At 42.4% G+C, this 16,088-nt stretch overlaps 1 protein-coding gene across 3 annotated transcripts in view; it reads left to right on the plus strand.

The window, feature by feature from the left end:
- FARP1 (FERM, ARH/RhoGEF and pleckstrin domain protein 1) overlaps positions 1-16,088 on the plus strand; it is a 295,496-nt gene that overhangs the window by 219,201 nt on the left and 60,207 nt on the right. For all 3 annotated transcript variants that reach the window (XM_038007719.2, XM_007960723.3, XM_073014449.1), the window contains 2 exons: positions 2,533-2,611; positions 11,819-11,916. In XM_038007719.2, coding sequence (XP_037863647.2) covers positions 2,533-2,611; positions 11,819-11,916 — 177 coding nt within the window. The remainder of the gene's footprint in view (positions 1-2,532; positions 2,612-11,818; positions 11,917-16,088) is intronic.

Here is a 16,088-nt window from a genome sequence, read left to right on the forward strand (position 1 = left end):
TCATGTCTAGACATCTCTTGCCCTGTGGCATGAAGCACTAGAAACGCAAATTCTTCTACCCCATAATTGCTTTTCATCATCCACTAATCCATGTACTATTAAAATGTGTGTCTTCTGCAGTTTTAATGTGTAACAGTTTGGTAATCAAAACCGAGCTTGGAAAATAAAATATCGTTTTGATTAACAACTGAAGCCTGCTATTATCTTAAACCCCAGAATAATTGAGCTTGTCTTGTCTATACCATTGTTCCTTTCTGTCACTTTCAGAGGGGAGAGGTGGAGCCATTTATTCATAACATTGTTTTTAGGTTTTTGGTCCTTCCTCTTCAAAGCCTGTGAAATCAGAATGCAAGTATTGTTTGGTTAAAAGGGTCGCGGAAAGTGTGTGTGCATGTGTGTGTGTGTGTTTTTCTGAGTAGCAGCAGAACCCTGAAGGGAACCTGGCATGTATGCATTTAGACTGTGTGTTGGAAAGAAAAGATTAAGGAATGTGTAGGGGAGGAACAAAGAAAAAGAATGCTTGCTTTTTCTCTCTCTTCTTGTGTCTTCCCCTCTCTATTCTCAGATTTTTGTCGGGACAAAAATCAGAATACTGTGTCCTTTTAGTTGAGCATGAAGCTTACAATACCTGAGGGATCGTTTGTATGTCTGATTAAGAAACCCCACTGGGCCACTTACAGCAATTTATGTGGATATAATAAACACGCAGCACAATTTCTGCGTGGTCCTTGCACAATTGAAATTGATGTTGATCATCTACAATTTAAATTAGGCAGTTACTGACAATGAAATGGCCATCATTTCATATTTGCTGGGCGTCCCGAACATGCCTGGCAGGCAATGACTAATGTTGGGGGCGAAGAGAAGCCCCCCGGCCTCATGGGGCCAGGTAGCATAGAGTCTAGAAGATTGACATTTGTCCCCTGCACGAAGGGAGCTGCTAACAGTGGGAAGGTATATCTTTGGCTCAGACCTGAAGACAGAGTTGACTGTGGTCAGGTCAGAGCTGGAGCATTAGTGCAGTTGTCTTCTCCATATCCTGTGACAGGCCACGTGTGACAAAGCTGTCACTTGGCATTGAGTGCTAGCATCTTCCTAGTTTCAAGTTTTCTGAGGATCTGAGTAGCCACTCAGTGAAAACCGCAGAGTAAGTAGCACAGCCTTCTCGTCTTCCTCATTTTGCTACTGTTATTTTGTGCTCCAGAATTGACATGGAAGAGTTTGTTAATTTTCATGCCTTGTTTTTTTTCTCCCGATTTTGTAGATATTGTCAACATCTTTATTTTATGTCATTTTTGCATTTTTTTAAACTTGAATATGTGATCACAGAAATTATAATACATAATTACTATTTGTATATGATCGTGAAAAGTAAAACAGACATGTTTCTGCTTTTGTAATACTACTGCTAAAATTTGGATTTCATTATGGTATCTTATATTTCATAGAACATAAATGTATTGCTATCATTCCAAATGGCAGACCTTTTAAGATGGCTTATATTGTAGCTTACACATCAAAACAAAAAAACCCCAACCCAAATCGCAGAGGATGATGATGATGACTATTATTAGTTTTGAGATGGAGTCTTGCTCTGTCACCCCAGGCTGGAGTGCAGTGGCACGATCTCAGCTCACTGCCATCTCCGCTTCCTGGGTTCAAATGATTCTCGTGCCTCAGCCTCCCGAGTCGCTGGGATTACAGGCGCCTGCCACCACACCCAGCTAATTTTTGTATTTTGACTACAGACAGAGTTTTACCATCTTGGCCAGGCTGGTCTCAAACTCTTGGCCTCAGGTGATCTGCCCACCTCGGGCTCCCAAATTGCTGGCATTACAGGTGTGAACCACTGCGCCTGGCCACAGATTATTATTTTATAGTCTGTTTGTCCTGTTTTCTTTCTTTCTTTTTTTTTTTTTAAATTCTGAAAAGTTACCCATCTTACTCAGTCTCTTCCCTGCCCTCGCTCCCTATCTACTTCCTGATTTTGTCTAAACTCATTTGTAAGAGGGTTTGTAAGATACTCATAAAGGCCTTGGCTGGCTGAGACAAAGCCAGGACCACGTCTGGTGTATTTTTCCCCAGAGCTCAGAAGAGCACCAAAAGGCTGAAAATATATTTGATGGACGCATTTGCAACTGTACTTTATAGTATAGTTAAGTATAATGAATTGCATAACTGATGTACATTTTCATTATTTGGGTAAAAGTAGCCAATTAGATACATTTTTGAAGATAAATGACTTTATTTCAAAAAACCTAGATAAAATTTAAGTCTTCAGAGAAAAAGTTTAATAGCTCTATGTGGTACTTTGGTCATAGTATTTTTTAAAAACGGATCTTTCTTTCCCCACAATATGGAAGTGTGAATTAGTGGCTGAACTTGGCCAGTTGTTAAGTGACTTGGAAAATGGCAGATGTGCCCTTGGGAGCTTGGAATGAGATACATTATTTGTATTTGTAAAGTCTTTTTCTTTAATGGCATTTGAAACACAAGTCAATAAATGCTTTACTTCTTTTTCTTCTTCTTTAGGGCCAAAGCATGTTGTTGTTAAGTTTGTGGTGAAATTCTTTCCGCCTGACCACACACAACTCCAAGAAGAACTCACAAGGTTAGTGGTTTGGAAACTGTATATTTTTTTGCTACAGGGTACAGAGGAAAAGAGAAAATGAATGTTCTCGATTAATGACACAAACATTTTCATAATGTTTACTTGACCAGCATCTGTTCTGTACTGAACAGTTTAACCTTCCTCTTTCCCAGTCCTGCTTACAAAAATGGTGGAGGAGGAAGTACTGTTTTCCCTAAAGCCTGGTTTCTTGTGATATGAAGTGAATCCTGGGCTTACACTCTGTTGATATCATATTTTCCATCTTATATGTCAATCATATTTTCCATCTTATATGTCACATCATGGACTGTTTTGGATGTGAATCTCTTCTGTGAAACCAACACGTCAACTCAGAGTTTATCTTTGCCGCTGCTGTGGGTGGTGGATTTGGCAGGAACCGGAGGTCAGTTCTTTTGAAAGTGGCTGAGTGGGAGAAGTGCAGGCGTTGAGTCAGACCTAGCTTCGGCCACCATCCTGCCACTTGCTGTGACGGGCTAGTTACTTTCTCCCTTTGTGTTGCCATTAATTCCCCTCTTACAGTGCAGACTCTAATGCTCACATGGCAAGAGTGGTTTTGAGGATAAGCAGTATTATACTAGAGTAGCTGGGATCCAGTAGGGACACTGTAAATGGTAACTATCATCACCACCATTGTCATCACCATCACTGTTTGCATTGTTGTCATCATCACCATCACCATCGTCATTATCGCCATCATCACATCATCACTTCTACTCATTTTATATATACTTTTTTTTTTTTTGCAACGAAGTCTCTCTCTGTCGCCCAGGCTGGAGTGCAGCGATGCAATCTCGGCTCACTGCAACCTCCGCCTCCCGAATTCAAGCGATTCTCCTGCCTCAGCCTCCTGAGGAGCTAGGACTACAGGTGCATACCACCACACCCAGCTAATTTTATATTTTTAGTAGAGACAGCATTTCACCATGTTGGCCAGACTGGTCTCGAACTCCTGACCTCAAGTGATCCACCTGCTTCAGCCTCCCAAAATGCTGGGATTATGTGCATGAGCCACTGTGCCCAGCCTCATTTTATAATTCGAGGCAAGACTGACGGTGTTTTAAAAGAGGGCAGAGCTGGCAGGAACATGTGTAGATAAAATGATTCCCTTTCAAGAGCATCCCTCAGAGGACACTCATCTGACCAGCCTAATTCTTATCACACATGGTTTTCAAGCAGTGACTGTTTAATACCGAGGCCGTCACATCCTTCCTCATCCCTGTCAGTACAGAGCACAGTATCTTGGGTCATCATTGATCATCATTTATCAAAGGGATGAAGATATTGATATCTTAGCAATATTTATTAAGTGTGCCCCGTGTGCCAGCATTGTTCTGGGCGCTGGGAATGCAGTGATGACAAGACAAGAATACTCTCATGGAAACAGAGAAAGCGATTAAATAAACAGGATAATATCAGATAGCGGCAAGAACTCTTCAGTAATTGAAGTAGGAGGATGTGATAGAAGATGCCTGGGTGATGACTTCAGCTTGGTTGGTCTGGGATGCCTCTTGAGGAAGTGAGAAGGAGCCATCAGTCATTTACTGAGAAAGAGCTTTCTGGAGAGATGGAGCAGTCAGTGCTCTGCCCAAGGCGAGAGTCAGCTGCAAGCATTCAAATACATAAAGGAGGGCCAGCATGGCAGGAGTGTTGGGAGCACCATGGTGAGGTAGGAGAGAGGCTTGATGCACATAGTGTTGAAAGATTGGCTGCCATGTGGATGTTTTGGGGGGTGAAGCAGAGTCCCGGGGCATCCTGTGAGGAGGTGGTCACAGTGGTCTATGCCATGATGGTGGCAAAGAAGCTGCCAATAGGTAGCAGTGGAAATGGAGGGAAGTAGTTGTGTTTAGAACAGGTACCGGAAGCAGGGTCACTCTGTCTTGGTGATGAGGTGGTGGTGGACTCTGAGGGAGGGAGAGGGGGCGCTTAGATTTTTGACCTGAGCGACTTGGGGGAGATGGTGTTAGGGGTTACTCAAGTGAGAAAAGGATGGAGGGAAGTGGAGGACTGCAGGGGGAGTGGAGAGTCAGGGTGTTTCTGGCCAGGTCACGTTTGAGATACCTGTTAGATGTCCCATGACCACAGCAGCGGCAGGAAGGACAACAGATACAGGAACGTGCAGCTCCGGGAGACAGTGATGAAGACTTCCCACTGCTTTGTGTTTTCTGAACGAGTTGCTGCTAATCATCCACGTCCACTTAGAACCCTCAAATCAGCGAAGAAGGCAAAGGCAGCCGGGAATTGGCAGCAGCCTTCTGGGAGCTACCTGCAGAGGAGGGACAGCCCGAGCTGCTAAGCCGAGCAGCACAGGACGGTGGGCTGGCTGACCACAGGAGGGCCTTTTACTGAGGCTGCTGGGTCTTGGTTTACTGGGGCTGGTTTTCCTGTCGTTGGAACCTGCATTGCCCTGAGCTCTGCGTGCTGAAATAAATCTAAGGGCAGGTCCGGCTGTTGGAGGAATGTCGTCGTGTTTGGAATAAGCAGCGTCAGTAGCGTGCCTTTTCTTCATGTGAATCAGCAGGCCTCTTTCTTGCTCAGGAAGTTGGAGGCACAAATCCTGTATCCCCCTACCCCCCGTTTTTTTTTTTCCATTAAAAATTCTGTTTTGCAAATAGTTTTGCACCTTTTCAGTGTTTGTGAATCATTGTCTCTAGAGGTTTGCAGTTGTCTACCAGTCTGGCCCTTGCTCTGAAACTCCATACAGCTTGTTACCATCAAGCCGCATGTGCCTGGTGCACGGCCATCTCCTCTGTCAGTGCTGAGAAATTCCTCAAGTTACACGAGCTCAGCTGGACGGAGCAGGGTTTTGTTGGTTTTGTTGTTTTTGTTTTCTGGCACCCAGTGTGAACTGACATTTAAGAAGTCTTTTCCAAGGAGACAGTTCTTTTGGCTCACTGTTGAATACAATTGATCTGAAATTGATCTGAAATTCCTAAGGTATTTATCATCTCTCCATCGCTCCCCACTTGGTACAAGGCACAGAGAACCTCACATGGCCGATGTGTTGGGACTCTCGCATCTCAAATTCCTATAGAAGCAAAAACGGACTGACTATTGAGATTTCAGGTGCTGTTCTTTGGCAGATGGTGAATGAGGGGATGTTGGGAGAAGCTCCATGTCAGCTGTGCTTTGTGAGAAAGGATGCATATACAGAAGTGGGACAGACAAACTGGCCTGTGGTTCAGCAAAGCATAAGTGACTCTAGCCCCGTAGGTAATGCCTTGGGCCTCCAGGAATAGCTCTGTCAGCTTCCCATTGATATAGATAGGAGATTAAATTGCAGTCTACTGTTAAACAAGAAGCTGGATTCCTTTCTATTTATTGAACTGCAAGTGGAATGCCATCCTATTGACAGCAGCACCTAGACATCTAGAAGGAGAAGCGTATTAACTCCTGGGTGCAGCTTGAAAACAGCGAGTGGGGTCTTTGGAAAAGATGATCCCAGTTTTTATTTTTCTCTTTCTTTCTTTCCTTTTTTTTTTTTTTTTTTTTTTTTTTTTGAGATGGAGTCTTACTCTGTCGCCCAGGCTGGAGTACAATGGCACGATCTTGGCTCACTGCAACCTTCACCTCTCGGGTACAAGTGATTCTTCTGCATCAACCTCCCAAGTAGCTGGGACTACAGGCACGTGCCACCACGCCCAGCTAATCTTTGTATTTTTAGTAGAGTCGGGGTTTTACCATATTGGCCAGGCTGGTCTCAAACTCCTGACCTCGTGATCCGCCCACCCCATCCTCCCAAAGTGCTGGGATTACAGTCGTGAGTCACTGCGCCCTGCCAGATGATCTCAGTTTTTCTTATTGCATGGCTTGGAATCACTTTGCTTGTGCCCAGTTTAGCCACCCTTTGTTCTTCCCCTTCTCTCTGGGCATTCCGTCTTCAGTTGGATCCAGCTTCTACTTGCCTGTGTTCTTATAGGTGAGGGGACCCTATCAGAACGTGCTGCTCTGCGCCCAGCGCGTCCTGCTGAAGTGTTCTCTTAGACTGCAGGGGAATTGTAAATTGCTTGTATTTAATAAGAAAAGAGAAGATGGTGGTCTTCCAGATGAAATAAATTACTCTTACTGAAAGCAAGGCATCAAATAGGTGTGATGTGTGACTCTTGCTGTCCCTAGAAGTGAAGTCCCTCTGTCTGCTCCTGCCACAATCATTGCCACTCTCCTCATGTCCACCCTTCTGCTAAGGAAACTTGATAGCATTTTGAGCGCTTTATGTTTTCATTGTGTCTTCCGGTTTAATTTTATTTAGTGCCCACCAAGTAAAACTTAGCCTCTGGCTCTTGTGAGACTGATTGGAATTGCTTCAGTGGACAGTACTAAAGGTGTTGCAAAATCTCTAAAGTTAGCATCGCGGCCAGCGTGCTCAGCTTACAGCTCGTGGTAAGAAAAGTGGACAGAGTTAGTACCCAGGAAGCTACTTCTCATGTTACAAGGGCCTTGGAACAGGAAGAGGCCACGTAATCAGGGGAGCCACGTTCGTCCCTCAGCCTTCAAAATAGCCATGTGCCCTCCTAGTAAATGTGTGCGTTTTCAGAACCTGATGCCATCTTGCAGCCCTTGTGCGATTGTCACCAGAGGTCCCCAGAGCCTGCCAGACTCTGCCCATGCATTTGTCCCTGAAAACCTCTTTGCGAACACAGAACCTCATGTTTGAAATGATAAATGGTAAAATATTCAGAATGTCATTTTAAAGCAGGTAAAATATTCAGAATGTCATTTTAAAACATGAAGCCCTCCTGTTGAATGAAAAACCAACCATACAGATTAGAATTAAAACCTGTAGCTCTACAAAGTGTTGGGCTCAAAAGACGGTAACTATAATCCAGCATGATAGTTTGTATTCCCTCCTACCATATGAGGTTTAGATTGTTTTCTATTCTCTGCTTTTCTTCCTTTGACTTTCCAGAGACAGACAGACACACACACACACACACACACAGAGAGAGAGAGAGACAGAGAGAGAAAGGGGGTTGGGAGGAGAGACAGAAGGGTAGAGCAAGAGAACAGGAATAAAATTAGGGAGGTCAGAGAAAAGCCTACTGGTAGGTCTGTAGTCTGTAGGGTACTTTTTGCTGGTTATACAATTGCTGCTGTGGTTTTTTAGTTGTTAATAATAAAACTTCCTAAATGACTTAAAATGGATTATTCTTTTATTTTTAAAAACTGCCAACTTTTATTGAATATTTTTGTTCTAATAGTGTTTTCCATGTATCTTATTTAATTCTCATGGAAACCTCTGTGTCTAATACTGTTAAAAGCCCTTTTGAAAATCAAAAATACCCTTTCATTATTATTATAGTAGTAAATACACATTGTAGAAAGTTAGAATAGACATATGAATAAGACTAAGAAAGTAGAAACACTGCATTCCCTTTGCCCATCAGATTAGTAAGATAGCCTTTCTGAATTTTTCTATGCATGCATATGTACTTTTCATCTCATCTAATACATTGGCCATATTCAAATTTCCCTATTTATCCCCTAACTGTCCTTTATATCTGTTTATTCTAAAATAAGATTGGCCAGGCACAGTGGCTCAGGCCTGTAATCCCAGCACTTTGGGAGACTGAGGCAGGAGGATCTCTTGAGCCTAGCAGTTTGAGACCAGCCTGGGCAACACAGGGAGACCTGTGTCTACAAAAAAATTTTAAAAAATATCTGGGCATAGTGGTGTGTACCTGTGGTCACAGCTACTCAGGAGGCTGAGGCAGGAGGATTGCTTGAGGCTGCAGTGAGCAGTGATTGCACCACTGCACTCCAGCCTGGAAAACAGAGCAAGACCCTGTCTCAATCAGTCAATTAATCAATCAATTAAAAACAGATCCACTCTAGGACCACATATTGCATCTAGTTAATATGTCATCCAGACCTATGTAGGTTAGTCCCTCATTTTCTTTTCCTCATGAAAGCATCTTGTTGAAGAAATTGGACCAGCTACAATACCTTACTTTCTGAATTTGCCTGCTAGCTTTCTTGTGGTGCTGTTTAACTTGTTCCTCTATCCTTTGAATTTTTCCAAAACTGGAAGTCATAATCTATTTTATGCTGCTATAAAGGAATACCTGAGGCTGGGTAATTTATGAAGCAAAAAAGTTTATTTTGCTCATGATTCTGGATGGCTAAAAAGTTTTAAGATTGGGCATTGGCATCTGGTGAGGGCCTCAGGCTGCTTCCACTCATGGTAGCAGGCAAAGGGGAGCCGGCATGGGCAGAGATCACATGGTGGGAGAGGACGTGGGCAGAACGGGGAAGTGCTAGGCTTTTTGTAACAACCAGCTCTCACAGGAAGTAACAGAGTGAGAACTCACTCACCCCCAAGGGAGGGCATTAGTCTATTCATAAGGGATCCGCCCCAATGACCCAAACACCTTTCATTGGGTCCCACCTCCAACATTGAGGATGAAATCTCAATATGAGGTTTGGAGAGGACAGGAAATTGATTCTGGGGCTTGACTGACACCGGTAAACATTTGGGCTGGAGTCTGTCATAAGTGATGTTGTGTGCTTCATATTTCATTAATGATTAGAGATTGTTCATTGCATTCAGGTGGTAACATTCTGATTACTCCATTGTAGGTAAAGTCGTGTTACCTTTGCCCTATGTGAATGTCCAATCCCCTACATGGTTTTTTCACCCATTGATAATCCTTGCTGGAGGATTATCAATGGTTTATCAATAATTTCTTTAGAGTTTGTGGAATGAGGATTTTCTAATTCTATTCTATTATTCTTGCTATGTTATAAATTGGCACTTACAATTTTTTGCCAAATACTTGAGGCAAAACTTTACTTTATGGGAGATAAACCTGTAAAACCTTTCTTCAACTTCTTGGCTGTCCTGAAACACCCTTTCCTCTGGCCAGGCAGCTTACACACTCAATTCTTTGCCTCGAGTTACCAATTTTAAATAAGGAGATGCTTTGATCTGCCTGGAATCTACTATGTCTCCAAGGCCCTATCTCTCTGTCCTTCCAACAGGTAACTGTTTTTTGTTGTTTTTTTTTGTTTTGTTTTTTGTTTTGTTTTTGATTTTTGTTGTTTTTTGAGACGGAGTTTTGCTCTTGTCACCCTGGCTGGAGTGCAATGGCACGATCTCAGCTCACTGCAACCTCCGCCTCCCAGGTCCAAGTGATTCTCCTGCCTCAGCCTCCTGAGTAGCTGGGATTACAGGGGTGCGCCATCACATCCAGCTAATTTTTGTATTTTTAGTAGAGACGGGGTTTTGCCATGTTGTCCTGGCTTGTCTTGAACTCCCGACCTCAAGTGATCCACCCGCCTTGGCCTCCCAAAGTGCTGGGAGCCACAGCATGCGGCGCCAACAGGTAATTGTATGAGGGACAGAATCTGGTTGCAAAGGGTGCTACTGAGAGGACGCTGTTCTCAGGCAGCAGGTAAACTAGATTTCTAAAAATCAGTTTGTATCATTATTTTCACATCCATTATAACATTGTACAGGTTTGGTTTGCTTTTGTGGTGGTGTGCCGGGGTGGGGGGCAGTGGTATCTATGACTTTATATATCCTTTGTGTTACAAGCAGTCCAATTATACTCTTTTCATTATTTCTAAAGTATAATAAATTATTATTGACTATAATCCCCTGGTGTGCTATCAAATATTAGATCTTATTCATTCTATCTCACTTTTTTGGACCCATTAACTCCCCATTCCCTCCCACCCCCTACCTTTACCAGCCTCTGGTAACATCATTCGACTTTCTGCTCCATGAGTTCCGTTGTTTTAACTTTTAGCTCCCACAAATAAGTGAGAATATGTGAAGTTTGCTTTTCTGTGCCTGGCTTATTTCACTTAACATAATGACCTCCAGTTCCAATCATGGTGTTGCAGATGACAAGATCACCTTGTTTATGGCTGAATGGTAATCCACTGTGTATACACGCTCCGTTTTCTTTGTCCGTTCATCTGTTGATGGACACTTAGGTTTCTTCCAAATCTTGGCTGTTGTGAATGGTGCTGCAGTAAACATGGGAGTGCAGACATCTCTCTGACATACTGTTTTCCTTCCTTTTCGGTACACACCTAATAGTGGGATTGCCGGGTCATATGGTAGCTCTATTTTTAGTTTTTTCAGGAACCTCCAAGCTGTTCTTTATCATGGTGGTGCTAATTTACATTCCCACTGATAGTATATAAGGGTTTTTTTTCCTGCCATATCCAAGCATTTGTTATTGCCTGTCTTTTGGACATAAGCCATTTTAACTGGGATGAGATGATATCTCATTGTAATTTTGATTTGCATTTCTCTGATGATCGGTGATGTTGAGCACCTTTTCATATGCCTGTTTGCTGTTGCACAGTTTTTACTTAATGTCTTTGATTTACAAATATCTTTTTTCTCTTACACCAAAAATGTTGACATGCTTAATACCATAATATAAAGAAAAGAATTGACCGGGCACAGTAGGTCATGCCTGTAATCCCAGCACTTTGGGAAGCCGAGGTGGGCAGATCATGAGGTCAAGAGATTGAGACCATCCTGGCCAACATGGTGAAACCCTGTCTCTACTAAAAATACAAAAAATTAGCTGGGCATGGTGGCGTGTGCCTGTAATCCCAGCTACTCGGGAGTCTTAGGCAGGAGAATTGCTTGAACCCGGGAGGTGGAGGTTTCAGTGAGCCAAGATCGTGCCACTGCACTCCAGCCTGGTGACAGAGCAAGACTTTGTCTCAAAAAAAAAAAAAAGATAATGGATTTTTACAAATCTGGTAACTGGGTCTTACGGAAGTAGTTACACCACAAAAAGACACCCCCTTGTTTTTCTCATTTCATTGGCAATCCTCTGACTCATCATAATAAATTGCTGTTATTGTCTGAGCCATAGAACCATGTTAGAGTATGGATGAAGGATTCTGTGAAAAAAAAGGTAAATATTTCCTATACCCTGCAAAAATACATAGCATACTAGGTTATGGTCTCACATTTTTATGGCTCTCTCTCCCCATATAAAATGAAACATATTATTCATACTGTGAAAAGATGGTAGCCTATGTCTCTTTGTATTTTGGAGGGAGATACTTACACTGTGGTGAATGGCAGCTGGAATCCATTCCAGCCCATGCAGACTTCCTGGTTGGGGTTTGCAACCTTCTCCTTGGCTTCTCACAGCGAGGCCAGGTTCCCAGAGACCTCATGCCTCTTTCCCTGATGCCCAGCTCTGTCGATCTTCACAGGTACCTGTTCGCGCTACAGGTGAAGCAGGACTTGGCTCAAGGCAGGCTGACGTGTAATGACTCCAGCGCAGCTCTCTTGATTTCACACATTGTGCAATGTAAGTCCTATTTGTTTCCTTTGAAAATCATGTTTGAAATAACACAGTGATCTGATTGATGGGAAAAAAAATCATATCCACCAAAAAAGAAAGTGTCAACATCTTTGTGTTATTTTTGCTGTTTGTATGAAGGCCTATGGGTGGAAGAGAAGAACAATGCTCCTGATGTCATTGAATATGCATATCCCCAAATGTTAACTCTTGTACTTTCTGTTCAGGTGTTTGTCTTTCTTCAAGGACTAGTACACAGTTGATACTTCAGTTGTCTCAAAGGATAAGCTTGGATGGATGCTTGCCAGATAGACTAAACTTGTTCTGTCCTTTTCGTGGATTTAAACTTCATCATTGAATATGGCACAGTAGCCTTAAGACATAATACTGCCACAGTTTTCACTTCTCTCTAGAGATTCTTGCTCTCCAGAATTCAGCAAATCAAGACTCATGCTGGATTAATGGAGCTGGACCCCGGATGTTTCAATTTGCCTTAATACAGACAAAGGATAAATCAGATTGTGCTCATCTCAAGGCTTGCTGACAAGCCACCTGGGTGTTTTTTCCCTCTTGACCAAGGCAGAAATTACTTGAAATAAAATATACACATTATGTTTCGGAAAGGTAATTGTGAGTATAACGCTTAGTGTATAAGCACTACTATGAAGGAAAGTTGTGTTATCATACCACCTTTTACAGTTCCACTGTATATGAATTAGTCTCATATAATCAGTCCCCTCCTATCCTGATATGTGCCTAGTTAACTAGATTTACAAAGGTTTGTAGGAAGTGTCACTCTTAGTAGTCAAAAAATTGCCTTAGTCTAATACAGTAAGGTGTTTCAGTAGATGATGCATATCTTCTTGTTTTTTGAATATGATCACTTAATAGATAGGTGTTTTCTTACCAATTTGAAAAAAATGACATGGGCAAGAAAAAAAATAGGTATCTTTCTTAAGCCTGACCATGTGCCAGCACTATATATATATATATAAAAAATTTTTTATATATATATATATAAAATCTCATTTAATTGTCCTAACAGCCCCCAAGATCAAGTCTGTCATTATCCTGATTTTATGGGGGAGGAATCCTTAGCACAGAACTTAATGTAATTTTTACCTTTGGAGGGAGAGGAGGCTTTGAGTCTGGCTGACCTGATTTCTGTTCATTGGTTGGAGACCCTGGCAGGTTACTAACCCCCCAGCCTCCATTTCTTTTGTAATATGAGAATAATAGAATCTTTTTCATAAGGCTATAAAAATTAAATGGTAGCATATACAGTTGTCCTTTAGTATCCATGGGGTATTGTCTGCAGGACCTCCCAAGGACACCAAAAACTGAGGATGCTTACCTCCCTGAAATAAAATGGTGTCGTATTTGCATATAACCTACGTATATCCTCCCATAGACTATAAATCATCTCTCGGTTACTTATAATAATGAATGCACTGTAAATGCTATGTAGTTACATTGCATTCTTCAGGGAATAATGACAGGAAAAAATATCTTAGATGTTTGGTACAGATGCAGTATTTTTTCTTTAGTATTTTCAATCCATGGTTGGCTGAATCCATGAATATGGAACCCACAGATACAGAGGGCCAGCCGTACCCAGTACATACTAGGTGCTCAGCAAACGTTAATTTCCTTTATCCTTATTCACCTGCAATCCTCCTTTTCCAAACAACATAAAACTTTAAAACGAAGCTGCCTTCTTGAAATAGTAACTTCATAAAATGTCTCTGACCCTTGGCATTTTGTAAGCAGAAGAGAAATTGACCTTACTCAAAGATTCCTGATGCCATTTAGTCGTGTACTTCCTTCCTCCTATGTTTTTTTCTTTAAAGCTCTGTTACACTAAAGAGTAGATTTTGGCCAGGCGTGGTGGCTGACACCTGTAATCCCAGCACTTTGGGAGGCCGAGGTGGGCGGATCACTTGAGGTCAGGAGTTAGTGACCAGCCTGGCCAAGATGATGAAACCTTGTCTCTACTAAAAATACAAAAATTAGCTGGGTGTGCTGGCGGTGGGCGCCTGTAGTCCCACCTACTCGGGAGGCTGAGCCAGGAGAATTGCTTGAACCCGGGAGACACCCCACTGCCCTCCAGCCTGGGCGACAGAGTGAAACTCTGTCTAAAAGGAAAAAGAAACAAGAAGAGTAGATTTTAAGTGTTCTCACCACAAATATATATATATATATATATGGGCAGTAATACATATGTTAATTAGCTTAATTTAGCCATTTCACATTGTATACATATATCAAAAGATGATGTTCACTATAAATATATACCAAAAAAATTTTTTTGTTTTTAGACAGAGTCTCTGTCACCCAGGTTGGAATGTAGTCTGTCAATCACAGCTCACTGCAGCCTCGACCTCCTGGAATCAGGCAATCCTCCTGCCTCAGCCTCCCAAGTAGCTGGCACTATAGGCGCGTGCCATCAGGTCTAGCTAATTTTTTCTTTCTTTCTTTCTTTCTTTTTTTTTTTGTAGAGCTGAGGTCTCACTATGTTGCCCAGGCCAGTCTTAAACTCCTGAGCTCAAGCGATCTTCCCACCTTGGCCTCACAAAGTGCTGGGATTCATAGGCATGAGCCACCATGCCTGACCAATATGTATAATTTTTATTTTGTCAATTAAAAAAGTGAATTAAAAAAATAAAGATCTGTTAACATTAGTGAATTTCACTTGCATATCTGGGAGGAGAGATTTGCTGACATCCAGAAAACCATAGTGTCAGTCTAGTATACCATTTTCCCTCCCAGAAACCAGCAAGTGCCTCAAAATCCACAAAGAATCTTCCCTTCTCGAAGGGCAAATAGATGGGTTCAGAAGTTCCCCTGCTGTTTACATGGTATTCGACATATAGTCATGAGACACACAGTATTCTTAAAATCTTACGATATGTGTAAGGCCCCATTTCTGCATTTTTTTAAAGCATCCCATGCACTCAGTCATGAAAGGAAGCATTTCATAGAATCTTCTGTGGATTGTGTGGTGGTTTCAATTATTGGTGATTATTGGGAAGGTATAAGGGGTCAAGTCATCTCCCTTTGGCAGAAACTATATTACCCTTAATGGAAAATTATCTCTGGTAAGCTGATGTTTATCTAGTCCGTCTCTGTACACACAAGCTGATGTCTTATTTTCCTGCCTTCTTTCGCTTGAATACATGGACTCTTTAAGATAGTCTGTATTTTTTCATTTGTTCCTCCGTCACTGGCCTTGTATTTTCCCTGCAGTATTTTGAACTTTCAATTTTCTCTAATTTACTGTGGGTTGACTAAGAAGGACAAACTGATGAAGAAAAGAATCATCTATTAGTTGGCCGTGATGTAAAGGTCGCACGTGGGCAGCATGGAGGCGAGGCAGGGCTGTGTTTGTGCAGGTCGTGTGGTCCCTGCTCTGAGGGTTCTGCGTGGTAGGGTGGGTTTGTCCACGCCTGTCCTCTGGGGAAGTTCCATCTGTTTATTAAAATCACAGGATTTTGGTTTGCTGCTGTTTTTCCTATTAATTATTTTGCTGAGTAGACTGCTAAGGAATGTAGTATATGCATAAGCTGATGTGACATTTTCAGCATAAAACATGTAAAAAATAGGAAGTCAGCTGGGCGCGGTGGCTCATGTCTGTAATCCCAGTACTTTGTGAGACCCAGGCAGGAGGATCTCTTGAGGCCAGAAGTTCAAGACCAGCCTAGGCAACATAGCGAGACTTCGTGTCTACAAAAACAAAATTAGCTTGAGGCCAAGAGTTCAAGACCAGCCTGGGCAACATAGTGAGAGCCTGTCTCTACCCCCCAAAAAAAAAAAAAAAAAATTAGCCAGGTGTGGTGGTATGTGGCAGTAGTCCCGGGTACTTGGGAAGCTGAGATGGGAGGGTCACTTCAACCCAGAAGTCAAGGCTGCAGTGAGCCATGATCGCTCCACCGCACCTCAGCCTGGGTGACAGAGCAAGACCCTGTCTCAGAAAAAATAAAAGGAAGTCAGATCTTGAGTATGTGTCTGTTTTCAAATTCCAGAAATTTAAGGAGCAGCCTATTTCCATATTTCAAAGAGGAGAGATGTGAGGAGCGAATAAGTTTCATAGTCATGTCACTGTGGAGTGACAGGAGGGCAAGAAAAGACAAGCGACCCAGAAGAAAAGAGAATTAGGTGTCCACACCCCGATGCCAAAGGAA

Source organism: Chlorocebus sabaeus, chromosome 3 (assembly GCF_047675955.1).
Source record: "Chlorocebus sabaeus isolate Y175 chromosome 3, mChlSab1.0.hap1, whole genome shotgun sequence".
NCBI classification, from domain to species: Eukaryota; Metazoa; Chordata; class Mammalia; order Primates; family Cercopithecidae; genus Chlorocebus; species Chlorocebus sabaeus.